The sequence below is a fragment of the Hippopotamus amphibius genome, chromosome 7, assembly GCF_030028045.1.
Source record: "Hippopotamus amphibius kiboko isolate mHipAmp2 chromosome 7, mHipAmp2.hap2, whole genome shotgun sequence".
Taxonomy (NCBI): domain Eukaryota; kingdom Metazoa; phylum Chordata; class Mammalia; order Artiodactyla; family Hippopotamidae; genus Hippopotamus; species Hippopotamus amphibius.
The window spans coordinates 79,956,586-79,970,536 of NC_080192.1; the positions used below are offsets into that span (position 1 = coordinate 79,956,586).

The window sequence follows — 13,951 nt, forward strand, 5'->3', positions numbered from 1 at the left end:
CTCCTCATTGCAGTGGCTTCTCTTATTGCAGGGCATGGGCTCTAGATGTGCAGGCTTCAGTAGTTGCAGCAGGTGGGCTCAATAGTTGTGGCACACGGGCTTAGTTGCTCCACAGCATGCGGGATCGTCCTGGAGCAGGGATTGAACCCATGTCCCTTGCATTGGCAGGTGGGTTCTTAACCACTGTGCCACCAGGGAAGTCCCTGTAGCAATTCTTTTTTTTTTTTTTTTAATTTATTTATTTACTTATTTATTTATTGGGTGTGTTGGGTCTTCGTTGCTGCACATGGGCTTTCTGTACTTGCAGAGTGAGGGGGCTACTCTTCATTGTGGTGTGTGGGCTCCTCATTGTGGTGACTTCTCTTGTTTGTGGAGCACAGGCTCTAGGTGTGTGGCCTTCAGTAGTTGCAGCACATGGGCTCAATAGTTGTGGCCCACGGGCTTTAGGGCACAGGCTCAAAAGTTGTGACACACAGGCTTAGTTGCTCCAAGGCACGTGGGATCCTCCCAGAGCAGGGATTGAACCCATGTCCCCTGCATTGGCAGGCAGATTCTCAACCACTGCACCACCAGGGAAGTCCTTGCAATTCTTGATACTGATTCTTCACCTCCCCTACCTCCAGGTTTTGTTGTTGCTTGATTATTTATTTGTTTAGCAACATGGATGAACTATTGATATTTCAGTAAAATCTATTTCCCTACACAGACTTTAATGTTGCCCTTCAGCCAGTATAGCCTTGGGCATTCTCATAATCCCCTTGACCTCTTCCTCTCTCGCCCAGGATGACAGTGAAACCAGGGTTCTCTTTTACTCTTTCACTGGTCTCTCTGTTAAGCTTACATCTGAGCTGTTGTCCCTGTTGATATCATTCCACATGCAGTAATTTCTAGCTGAATAATCCAGATCTACTGTTTTCTACATGCCTTGGGTCAGAAATTGCTCCACAGTCTGATTCAGTTCAAGTGCAGGGTAATCTTTGCAGGAATAAACTTTGAGGCCAGTCTTTGACACTTCTCTGACCCCACAATGGCTCTTCTCAGGTGTTTCTTTCCATAGTTCTTCTTTTAAACTTCTAACTGGTCTACCCTTTCATATATAGATCTCATGGAAAAACCAGCTCTTCTTATTTGCTCACTACCTAAATCTCCATTATTTTTGACAGTGCCCTTAGGCTTGAACCTCCCTACATTCTATTTCAAATAAAGTTAAGTTCCCTTAGAGATACTGATATGGAGTACTGATACAGATATGGAGTTCTCTGTTCTATGGCCTGCCTCATACTTTAACAGAACCTCTATTCTACTGCTCCCAAAAGGAGTACAGAACAGCAACCTGCTTCATTTAGAGTGGCACCCCTGCTTTATGAAGGGGATGCTGTACAGGGGCAGTAGCTCCTACTCTTCTTGGCTCGTCTTCATTTGTGCAGAAACTGAACCCTAAGAGGAAGCTGGGGTGAGAGTGTTTTGGGCCCAGTATTCTTGGCCTGCCATGCCTGGGGTAGAATTGCAAGCCTGTGAGTGGAGCTTATAGAAGAGGAGGTCTCTCAGTGACATTTGCCTGCAATAGAGCTTATGCAACACATTGCTTGGGGGAAGAGGGTTTGATGACAAATACTGACAGCGTGATTTTCTGGGTAGAAACTGTAGCCCTCAACTGGGAGCTGGGGCTACAGGGAGCCCCATCCTCTTGGCTTTACCCACCCAGAGTAGAGTTTTTCTCACACTGAGCTGGGAAGTAGGAGGAAGAAACAGGCCAGGACACGGGCTCTTGCAGGTTTTCCGTACAAATATTTAGAAGATTGTCTTCAATTGTTATATGTCCCCAGGACCATTTTCAGAGACTGAATGGTTGCTTTGTTTTGTTTTTAATTTTTAACAATTCTTACCAGTGATGGATTTTCTACTAGCAAGAGGGTCTTGGGCTCTCACACTGTCATTCTGTAAGTGTTCCTCCCTTGCTTCCCTTTTTGTCTTAATCTTGCTGCCTTTGGTTTGCAGAACTCACTTAAGCTTTGTCTCATACTGTCTTCTAGGGAATCTGGATTAAGAAGGCATTTTAGAAAGAATATTCAGGCAGCTGTGTGAAAGTACTATTGAATGCATGGAAGTGATACCAAAAGTTGACCAGGTTGACAACAAAACCTCATCCTGGAAGAAGTTAGTAGGAATTCTAGTTTTTCTTCTGCTCCCCTCCCTACATTGCCATCACTTCTCTGATACCATCAGCTAACAATTGATTAAAACATGTTGTCATATATTCACAAACAGAAATTTAGAGCAGGAAAAGAATACCTGGTATAGCATCTTCACTGGGGCTCAAACAGGTAAAGTGACTTTCTCAAAGTCAATCAGATAATTAACACCTGAGGACAGAGACTTCCTGATTCTTAGTTTTGGTCTTTCCACAGAGCACCATGGGAAACTCGCTCTCTTTTCTTTTTAGAAGAAACATAAAATCAAATTCATATAAAAAGATAAAATATCTATTATGAAGTTGTCCATTACAAAGCTATTCATGTAACCTTTTCTGAAAAAAAAAAGTTGACCCAATATGGTCATCTTCTTATGGTTCACCTGATAGTTCCATTTTAGTGACTGGATCTGGTCCATTTTAGAGATAAACTGTGAAGGAAAGGAAAAAAAAAAACAATCTAAATGTGAGCTTTTAGTTCTATTGCCTTACTAAGAAGTTACATCTAGAATCTAGCCTCCCCAACACTGTCTACCTCAGTTTTCCAATGATCTTTGCAGAGCATGGGGCTGGAGTGGGAATCGTCTACACTCACTAATATTAACGAAGAAAAAAGATGCAAATCGTTCTGCAGTTTGATATGGAAGGAGATGCTAAGATAGTCTATGTTATTAACAATAATTTTTATTCTCTATTGAGCATTATTTATCACTGCAACAGAGTTTCTATCTTCAGATACACTCATAAATGTGATTAATAATAAAACTAACATTTGTTAAGTGCCAATTATATGCCAGATACTTTACTTGCTTTATCTCATTTAAAGCTCCTGGACACTCGATGAAGTGTTCCCTCTTTTCAGAAAAGGATGCTTTGAAAGGTAAATGACTTGGCTACAGTCACCTGGCCAGATGTAGAAGAAATAGGAGTAGATTCATAGCACCTGTCTCAATATTCTTCCAAAAACAGTCTGTTATACTGCTTCTTTTGAACGAATAGGCCATAAAACACAATTATTTAAAATAAAAAGTTTGGATGTCACAGAATTTTTCAAAATTGGTTTTAGATGTATTTAGTGGAGCTTGTTCCTTTGATTATTCTTTTTTTTTTTCAGTTCTTTGTAAAGTTTATGGAGAGCTGGAATTTCATATTTTGAATTACTGTCCAGTCATATTCTATGCTACAAACTCCTCCTCCTCCTTCCCCTTTTATAGAGACCACATGGCACAGTTTTCCAGGAGAGCCCTGGTTTACAATTATGGTCTGGCATAATTATTAATAGGTCTCTTGTGCTTTCATAAGTGCCCTGGTTTGGATGATAATTAGACCTTAATCATTCATCCTTGAACCCGCCCAAGGTGTATTATTGTGACTGCCCACTAGGTGTCAGCAGTGTAACCTCCAGAGAACTCAGGAAAAGCATTTCATTACAAAAGTCAAATCTGAGCAAATAATTAAGTGTAGTGCAAGAGCTACCTGCAGCCTTGGCCATTCAAAACAAGTGAGCGAGCAGGGGGAGGAGAGAAGGAGCAAGTGCCAGACAGGTAGCTCCTTTCCTGGGATCTGGTAAGAGAGGGAAGGATTCTCTTCCTGGTTAGAAGGGCTCTAGTGACATCTGGAATGAGCACCGTGGTGTCCTTTTTAATTTTCACTAACCAAATGAAACCAATGTGCAGTGAAGTGAAGGAACAGCTTTGAATGAAGAGATAGTTTTGCTTCATAAATTTCTCTTCAAATCACAATCGCATGAAGGTCGCACAGGTAATTCCCTAGGCTTTCTCAAGTCTATTGAACGACAAAATGCATCTGAGCCAGAGGCTGGGTTGCCTGAACACAAATATTTTACAGATGATTTGAAGACATCTATACTCAGAACTCAATGACACGCTCGGACTCTTCCTGGAATGACCCACAGACTGTACGGGTATCACCTGTGACCCAGGTGGATGCTGCCGCTCTCTGGAAACCCTCCTCACTTCAGAAGTGCGGCGCACAAGGGCACACGTGGTAAGAGAACCCCACAGCATGGGTTTTCAGATGCTTGTGCCTTTCAGTCCTTGGAACTGGTTTTTCTTGCTAGTGGCCCTGAACTGTTGTGGAGCATCTTCTGACCTGAACGAATCCACAGATTCCTCTGCCCAGCATGAGGCTAACGTTCGGTTTGCTGCTGCCAGCTCCGAGCCAGCTGAGACGGTATCTGTTTTTGCATTGGATTATGACTATGTGCAAATTCCTTACGAGGTCACCCTCTGGATACTCCTAGCATCCCTTGCAAAAATAGGTAAGCCCCCAAACATCTATCTGGTTTGGGGTGTTCTTTTTCACGTGAGATAATGTGTGTGAAAAATGCCTCGTAGATGGTGGATTAAGTGGATTTCACCTGTTGCTTCTATTACATAAATTCTATTCTTGAGTCAGGGAAAGACATAACTGATTTTTGTCAAGCCATTTAATTCTTCAGGTTGTGTTTTTTTTGGGTTTCTTTGTTTTGTTTATTTTTTATTTATTTGGTTGCACCAGGTCTTACTTGCGAGAGGCAGGCTCCTTCGTTGAGGCATGCGTGTGGAATCTAATTCCCTGACCAGGAATTGAACCCAGGTCCCCTGCATTGGGAGTGCAGAGTCTTATCCACTGCACCAACAGGGAAGTCCCTTTGGGTTGTGTTTTGAAATTTAAGAGCCTACTTCTGGGCTCTGGGTTGTTTTTGATTTTCTCTCCCTTCAGGGTGACAGCCATGTGACATTATTTAGTATGTAAAAATCTCAAGTTCTATGCTTTAAGAAATACAGAGTAAAGTATGTCGACCTTGGAAGGATGCCCATTGGAAAATTCAGGAACCACATAATGATTCTTCTGTAAAATGTGCTTCCTTCATTCTTGGCCATGGAACCATGGGCTTCATCAATGCTTGCATTGTTTATTCTTTAAAAGTGGGGTGTGCTCCTTGCAAATTGACAGAAAGCAAGAAACAAGGCAACCAGAGGCCACTCATATCACTCAGGGATGGAATATGGAACAGGGATGGTCTCTGTCAGTAAAATCTGGGTTTACAGCTGAGTCAGATGAAGCCAGAGGAGCACCCCTGGTTTCCTCTGTGACATAAAGTGGATTCAAATTAATGGATGAAATTCTAACCAAGGTTTTTGTGCCCAAAACCAAAGTGATGGTTTCCACTCTGTGACAATTTAATCTCCAATGTCACCCCCTTGTCTACTTCAAAACAGCTTATTCCAGAGTGGAAAACTGATACAATTATTTCAGTTGTCAAGGGTAACGTCTCCTTTGCCTTAGTTATGAAATTTGCTACCTGACTAGATAGATTGCTTCATTGAAGTAGACCTTATGAAACATGTTGGTGCTTATTTATATGTTTCCTCTGGAACGGCTGTGAAATATGGGTTGAGCCATGAAATCGGGCAGTTAGCTCCGTGGCATCAGGGTGCTGGGCTTTGTCGTTTCATCTAACTCCCTCCCTATGGATGCTGGGGGCACTGGCATATTCATTAGGTGCACTTTATAGCTGCCATTCATTTCGAGCTCATAAGCTGTGAAGATAGCATGAAATTGTTAGTTTGAAGAAATCTCGTGCGGTTTATCAAATGACTAAACGACAAAGAGGGTCTCGTGTTATTTCTGAGAAGGGCTCAAGTGAAAATGGGTTTCCAGAGGGATGATATTCTCAGTTCAGAGCTAGGGGTCTAACACCTTTCACGCAAGCACAGGGATACTGAGAGAGTTCAAGGGGATGTTATGTGATCTTGAGTTTTCCTTTGTCAAAATGCCAGAGATTCTGGCCCCACCCACTCCTTTGCTCTTCACAGTAATGTGTGAAGTGGGTCTGGAATCAGGAAACTGGATCTGCCGCTGACTAGCTAGTAACTTCGTCTTTCTTAATCTTAGTTTGTTCATCTGCGAAATTATTTCTAAGATCTCTTTTTGATGAAAATAGGGATTTTCTAATGGAAAAGAGGCTTCCATTTTATATCAGTAAACATCTCAATGCACAAAGTGTATGTTTTATATCAGCACAAAACACATATTGTCCTTTAGAGAGAGGTATTGTATGTGCCCAAATTATGTCTACAAATTCAGAATCCTGTGAGGATGCTATTGTTCATTGAACTGCTGTTTAAATATTCTTGATATTCATGTGGACCCAACTCTGCATACTTTAGAAAAAGAAAATAACTGAAATAGGTTATCAGTTGATCATGTTTATTCAAGCACAATTTCATATTTGCTGGTCTTTAAGAATTCAGATTATTTTTGTATTGGACATGAAAAGAAGGTGAAATTTATTGAATCTATGTGTCAAGCACTGGGCTTGTAGCTTTATATGTGGTAGCTTGTTCACCGGGGGCAAAAAAAATAACAATAATGACATACACCTTTAACACTTAAGGAACCCATATAGATTTTTTAGATTCTATATTATAAATCTCGAATCAAAATGTAATTAACAATTGCTAGTATTATCATTCATTCTTTTATTGAGTCATTCTATCAAGAGACATTTATTGAGTGCCCAGGCAATGTGTGGGGTTGACTGTGGTCCCTGACCCCAAGGGGGAAGTTGGGTAAATCTAGCACTGCCTCGTAGGTGCTCTGACAAGGGCCATCTTTGACTTTCAGGCAGGACTTTGTTATTCATGGCCATTTAAGTTTCAGGCTCTGGAACTGTAAAGTCTCAAAGTGATTGACTATCTGGTCCATTATAGAAGGGGAGAAGAGTTGTGACATGAAATCCACATGGCATTTCCCTTAAAGGGTCACTCTTACAGGCTGAAGCCTCTTCCTGCTGCCACTGTGTAGGTGCAGACTGCAAGCTGGCCTTCCCGCAGGTGATACTGGATCTATTTTTTCAGGAAACTGGACCCCTGGAAGCAGAACCAGACTGGGGAGACACAGGGCCTGAGAAAATCACACTATAGGCTCTTCTGCCTCCTTTACACATTTTAAAATTTAAATGTGGTTAAAGAAGTTGGAGAAGGAGGAAGTGGAGAAGAGGGGAGAAGGAGAAGAAGGAAATTGTCATTAGGAAATGGAGACAGCAGCACTTTAGAAGGAGGCCTTAAGCTGATCTTGAAGCCAGTGGGCTGGGTGTCTTGGTACTAATTAGTGTCTCTTGATACTAATTATACTCCATTGTATTAACCTGCCTGCTGATGGTGATAGAGAAGTTCAAAGTCAGGGAAATCCATGTGCCCTTTGGATGGCTGAACCTAAAACTTCCTAAGGAGACATTCCATGGCCTCCAAGGCCTAAGGTAGGGAGCCTACACTCTGTAGCCTTGAATTTCAGGCCCTCCATTGCTTGGCTCAAAAATCAGTACTCTTCCAATAGCCAGGACATGGAAGCAGTCTAAATGCCCATCAACAGAGCAAATGGACAAAGAAGATGTGGTACATATATACAATGGAATATTACTCAGCCATAAAAAGGAATGAAATTGGGTCATTTGTAGAAACATGGATGGACCTAGAGACTGTCATACAGAGTGAAGTGAGGCAGAAAGAGAAAAACAAATATTGTATATTAACGCATATATGTGGAATCTGAAAAAAAATGGTATAGACAATCTTATTTACAAAGCAGAAATAGAGATGCAGATGTAGAGAACAAAAGTGTAGATACCAAGGGGGAAGCTGGGTAGTGGGATGAATTGGGAGATAAGGATTGACATGAATACACTATTGATACTATGTATAAAATAGATAACTAATGAGAACCTACTGTATAGCACAGGGAACTCTACTCAGTGCTCTGTGGTGACCTAAACAGGAAGGAAATTCAAAAAAGAGGGGATATATGTGTATGTATAGCTGATTCACTTTGCTGTACAGCAGAAACTAACACAACATTGTAAAGCAACTATACGCTGATAAAAATTTAAAAAAGAATCAGTACTCTTCCTACTTAAAATTTGCTCCAGTCAGATGAATCTCCTCAGTGAATTTCAAAAATACCTGGCTGGGCCATCCTGTCTCTCCCCTCGTTCTCTTGGAGTTCTTCCCTCCTAAAATGCCTTCCCTTCTGTGGTCTGACTATGTAAGTCCTACTCATTCTCCAAAACCTGTTCAACATCTCTTTCCCATGAAAGATCTTCTCTGATAAACAGTTGACCTGTTCATTCATTCATTTAAACACAAGATACTTTCAGCAATTAGACATGCTGTTATGGACAAGAAATCTTGCTTAGTGCTTTGGGGAGATATAAAGATGCGTGCCATTCCACCTGAGTTTAAGGAGCTCAGAGATTAGTAGGTGAGAAAAGTCATGGACCAAAAATAGTAGAAAGGGATCATTTTTTTGTTACACAGGTACAGAAAAAATGTTACAATAATTCAGAGGAGGACGTATTATTTCCTTGAGAGGAGTTTGGGAAAAGCTTAACCTCAAACATTGAGCAGGATCAAAATAGGTTGAAGAGAAGAGCAATCCTGTCCGCAATAATAGAATATAGAGACAGGAAAGGAGGCCTGCAGGGTGAAAAGGTGTGAGCTTGGCCGTAGTGTAGGATGTATGAAGACCGTGACACTGTACAGGATATGGACCCAGGGAGAGCCCCAGGCGGCCTGTTGTGCCTGGATCTCTCATTGTATTTGTTGATACATTCAATATACACTTCCTTGTACACTTATACAATATATTGACTTTATCTTCTTATTTGTTAATAATGTTTCTAAAATGTCATCAATAGTTGGAATTGTAGAAAACACATTTGGTCCTCCACCAAGAGGTACAGTGGGTTGTTCTTGGCACAGGGGATGCTTAACAAATATTCTCAGTTTAAATTCCATGAGATGCTTTGTGTGCCTTCAGAGTCTCAGGTGGGGAATGTGACAATCAGATGTGCATGGTATAGAACAGTCATCTGGCAGCAGGATGTGAAATGGACCAGGAGGTGGAGGGTGAGGTAGGAGATCAGGAGAACACCGCTGTGAGTAGGATGAGAAGTGGAGAAACTCTCAGCGAAAACAATGGCTGCAGGAGTGAACAGGAGGAGATGGACTATGGGAGCGGCTAGTGGGAGATGTAACTGATGAAATAGGTTGCCAATTGCACAAAGGGGCAAAGGTGATGGAGTCCCCACAAGAACGCGACTTGATTTCCTCTTAGGTGGCTGACTGGGTGGCAATGTCATTGGTTAAATAAGGGAAACAAAATAAAGACTTTTCATTTTTATTTATTCATTTGTTTGGTGAAGGAAATGAGGTAAGGTAAGTTTGGAAGGAGCTGGGGTTTAGGTCACTGTGATAGAACCTTGCAGGAGCTTCAAAGGTGGGTTTTGCATGAGAACAGAAGAGTTCCACCCATCAGATCCTCTCCATGGGAAAAATAGGAAGGAGGAGGCAGGAGGGCACGGCTGGATGAGATGATGCTGTCACCTGCACTGGGTGGGAAGAACTTGATTTTGTCAAGCCCTGGCCACACTTGCAGCTCCTGCTACAGATGGACGCTGAGGCTGGGAGATGCTCCCATCTGCGTGGCTTTGAAAGGCCTCTTGCCCACCCTCCCTGGTGTTCTGGGGACCAGAGCCGGGTTATTTGCCAACGTCTAAACGTGGTTCTCTGCTCTTCGCAGGCTTCCACCTCTACCACCGGCTGCCGGGCCTCATGCCCGAGAGCTGCCTGCTCATCCTCGTCGGGGCGCTGGTGGGAGCCATTATCTTCGGCACTGATCACAAATCGCCTCCCGTCATGGATTCGAGCATCTACTTCCTGTACCTCCTTCCGCCCATCGTCCTGGAGGGCGGGTACTTCATGCCCACGCGGCCCTTCTTCGAGAACATCGGCTCCATCCTCTGGTGGGCGGGGCTGGGGGCCCTGATCAACGCCTTCGGCATCGGCCTCTCGCTCTACCTCGTCTGCCAGGTCCAGGCCTTCGGCCTAAGCGACGTCAACATGCTTCAGAACCTACTGTTCGGGAGCCTGATCTCGGCCGTGGACCCCGTGGCTGTGCTGGCCGTGTTCGAGGAGGCGCATGTGAACGAGCAGCTGTACATGATGATCTTCGGCGAGGCCCTCCTCAATGATGGCATCAGTGTGGTGAGATGCAGTCCCCACCGTCGCCAGGGAGATGGGGGGGGGCGGGGCGGGGAGGAAGGCCGGGCACGCCTGGGCCCAGCACGCCTGGGCCCAGCAAGACAGAGATGGGCCAGGGCAGCGTGGCCCCGGCTCTGGTCACTGCCCTTGAGATCTGCTCGGTACCCACACTAGCTCACCAGGCTGCTCACCATCCACTAGCTTCTTTAAAGAGAGAAGCAAGATAGAGGATGTGCGATTCTTTAGTGAATTCAGTTTCTCAGCAAGCAGAAACCGTGGGTAAAGGCTCTTCTGGGTTTTCACACTAGGACAAGCAGTATTTGTGTTTTTTTTTTTTTTTTTTTCTCTCAGTCATGGGATCTCACCCTCCTTCCCTTTATATGCTTTCTTTTTAAGCGCTGATTTAGATGCTGAAGTTAAATAAAAGATGGGGGTAGGGAGAGAGATGATGGAGGGTTTGCACAAATGCATTGGCTTGTGTATATCAGCCTCAATTGTGTGACTCCCATGGAGAATGTGATGGGGCACTTTTGGTTAGGAGTCCTTCCGGAGAAAGGCCGCAAAGAGTTTACAGGCCGGATCAGCACAGAGCGTTAAGTCCCAGAGGTGTCTTTGGCTGGAGGTGGTGGACTATTCCAGCAAATGGCTGTTGCATGGCTCAGTTTCCTTATGTTACTTCAGACCTTCACCAGGGTTCACGATGTGATTTTATATAAACTTTGATGCACTTTTCTTATTCTTACATTGATATCACATCACATCAATAATACTGGAATGCATTTTCGGTGTAAAAGATGCAAACAGTACAAAATCATACAGCGTAAGGCGCAAAAGCCTCCGCCTGGCCCGCTCCTCACCCCTTTGGATCCGGTGTGCATTTCTCTCCCTCTTTACCGTGGGCACATGCATGTACGTGGGCAGATGTAAGTGCACATCATTCTACACAAACTGGGTGGGATTACATCTTATGTACACTGAGAAGTAACACATCTTGGACTTCTTTTCTACTGTTGCAGAGTATTTCATACATGACATTTGCAATAATTTATTTAACCATTTCTTGACGGATGGAAATTCAGGTGGTTGCCAATGTTTCACGTTAGAAAACAGTGTTGCTTTAAGTATTCCTGTTTCTGCTTGCATCTGTTTTTGCACTTGTGAGTCTTTTTTTTTTTGGGGGGGTACACCAGGTTCAATCATCTGTTTTTATACACATATCCCCGTATTCCCTCCCTTCCTTGACTCCCCACCCTCGAGTCCCCCCCACCCTCCCTGCCCCAGTTGTGAGTCTTTGCTATATCCTTGCAAGTGAAGTCTCTGGGGTAAAAAATAGGTACACTTAAAAATTTGCTCTAAGCACCTGCTGTTCATTCAACTGATGAAGGAGGGATTCCCAGCAGAAGGTTATGCAGTGACACGGATGCTAAACAGATGGGACTCATGAAAGCGTGCTAATCATTTATGCTCACAGCCTGGGGCAGGGGGACGTCGCACACCACTCAGGGCCGCATGGGTGCTGCACTGGAGAACAGAGTGAGCTATCAGGGGTTACGGGAGGGACTGATAGAAGGATGGGGTACCTCCTGGTTCCTAGGGGATGATGTGACTGACTTTTTTTAACAGACGTTTACTTGGTACCTATTGTGTTCTGGGCACTGTGCTAACCACTTGGGTGGAAATGATGATGAATGAGACTAGGTTCCCTGCTTTCTCTCTCTTTATTTTTATCAGAGCATAATTGATTAACAATATCGTGTTAGTTTTAGGTGTACAGCAAAGTGATTCAGTTATACATATACATGGATCTATTCTTTTTCAAATTCTTTAGAATAATTCCGCAGACTGGCAGGGAACTGATCTCCTGTACACAAGGATATACAAATATTGTGCCTGGTCCCTTTGATAAGGAGGGTTATTTGGCTGGGGGACCTCACCGTGGAGTCAGACGGCAGGCGGAACTTGCAGTAGAGCCATTCAGGACCCTTCCCGTTTTACCAGATGTATTAAATCTTCATTTTATTTTTTACGTACACAGCTGCCAAGATTTTCTGGAAATCTTTATGGGCTGATATTTCCATAGACAGTGTATTATGTGCATATTTCCGTGTATCACTGTCAACAAGGGGCATTGCTTTCTTATTGTTTTCCCATCTAATGAGCAAAAAAGGATGACACGTTTGCTGTATTAAGCTGTATTAAGCATCTTTTCAACGATTGGGGATCATTAGTGTTTTTTATGCTGTAAATTGGAAGTTCATGTCCTTTCAGGGTTGCCAGACATAAAAAAAAAACTCCAGGACACCATTTAAATTTGAATTTTGTATAAACAATGAATACTTTCTTATATGTCCCAGTTATTGTATGCAAATAATGCTTCTTGTCCATTTTTCTTTGACACCACTTGCTGATTTTTTTTCTTTTTTAATTGACTTGTAGGAACTCATTAAATTTATCTAAATTTTAAGCTTGTAAATGTTACATAAAAAGCAAATATTTGCTCCCATTCTGTCACTTAAATTTCTTAAAATCATGGTATCTTCTATCCTATAAAAGTTTTAAATGTGTACATAGTCAAACCCACTAATGTATTCTTTTATTGCCCTGGGTTTCATATTTTACCATCTGAGATTATGCCTAACCAAAGAACGTGCACATGTAGGTTTCTCCTCCTTTGTACAATTAATTATTTAATTCGCTTGGCACACAAATTTTTTTGGTTCTTTACTCGTAACTTTTTTTCTTTTTTTAAATTTTAATTTATTTTATTGAAGTATAGTTGATTTACAATATTGTGTTAATTTCTGCTGTACAGCAAAGTGACTCACTTATACACGTATATACATTCTTTTTTTAATTCTTTTCCATTGTGGTTTATCCCAGGATATTGAATATATGAGGGTGAGTGAAAAATTATTCACACTCGGTTATATTAAAACTTCTGTTGGCCACACTGTCTTATCAGTGCTTTCCGTTCAAGGCTACTGTCTCCCCAGTCACTGCTGTGCAGGTGTGAATGTGTTACATCAGTTCATTTGTAACTTCGGTGCGAGCAAAAATGGATGCCCCACTTGTGATTTGCATGAAAGAAGAGCAGCGGGCAGTGATTCATTTTTTGTGGTCTGAGGATGTACCTCGTGCCGTTATAAATCAAAGACTTTGTGCAATAAAGAGAAAGTGTTTTGTTGCGAAGAAGTATGTATGAATGGATGGAGAAGTTCAAAGAAGGTTGCACAAGTGTTAGCCATCAAGAGGGAGCTGGATTCATTTCTGATGAAGAAGTGATGACAGTGGTACATTCGTGGCTTGCAGCTCAGCCTAAAACATTTTTTAATGAGGGAGTATGAAAGCTTGTTGACAGATGGACAAAGTGTATTGAACAGCAAGATTATGTCAAAAAGTGATGTATTTGTCTTTTCTAAAAGTTAATTAAAATAAATTCTACAGCCAGAGTGCGGATAATTTTGGACTCACCCTCATAGTTCCCTATGCTATATAGTGGGACCTTGTTATTCATCCTGTCACATGATATTTTATCATGAGGACTTTATGCAAAAGTAGATAGTACTAAGGGGAAAAGCATTTGAAAATAATCCAAGATATCCCAGGTGGATTCACCAAGTGGAGGAGACCCACACTTGAAGTCAGGAGCCAGTTTATTCATTCATAATGAGCATCTCTAAGTGCTGAGCACAACGACACCGGACTCATCAGACCT

At 42.5% G+C, this 13,951-nt stretch overlaps 1 protein-coding gene across 1 annotated transcript in view; it reads left to right on the plus strand.

Moving 5' to 3' along the window:
• The first annotated feature begins 4,216 nt into the window (after positions 1–4,216).
• The window catches only part of SLC9A4 (solute carrier family 9 member A4), a 59,673-nt gene continuing 49,938 nt past the window's right edge, over positions 4,217–13,951 (plus strand). Inside the window, exons 1-2 of the mRNA XM_057743037.1 lie at positions 4,217–4,472; positions 9,776–10,239. Of these exons, the coding sequence (XP_057599020.1) occupies positions 4,217–4,472; positions 9,776–10,239 (720 nt within the window). The remainder of the gene's footprint in view (positions 4,473–9,775; positions 10,240–13,951) is intronic.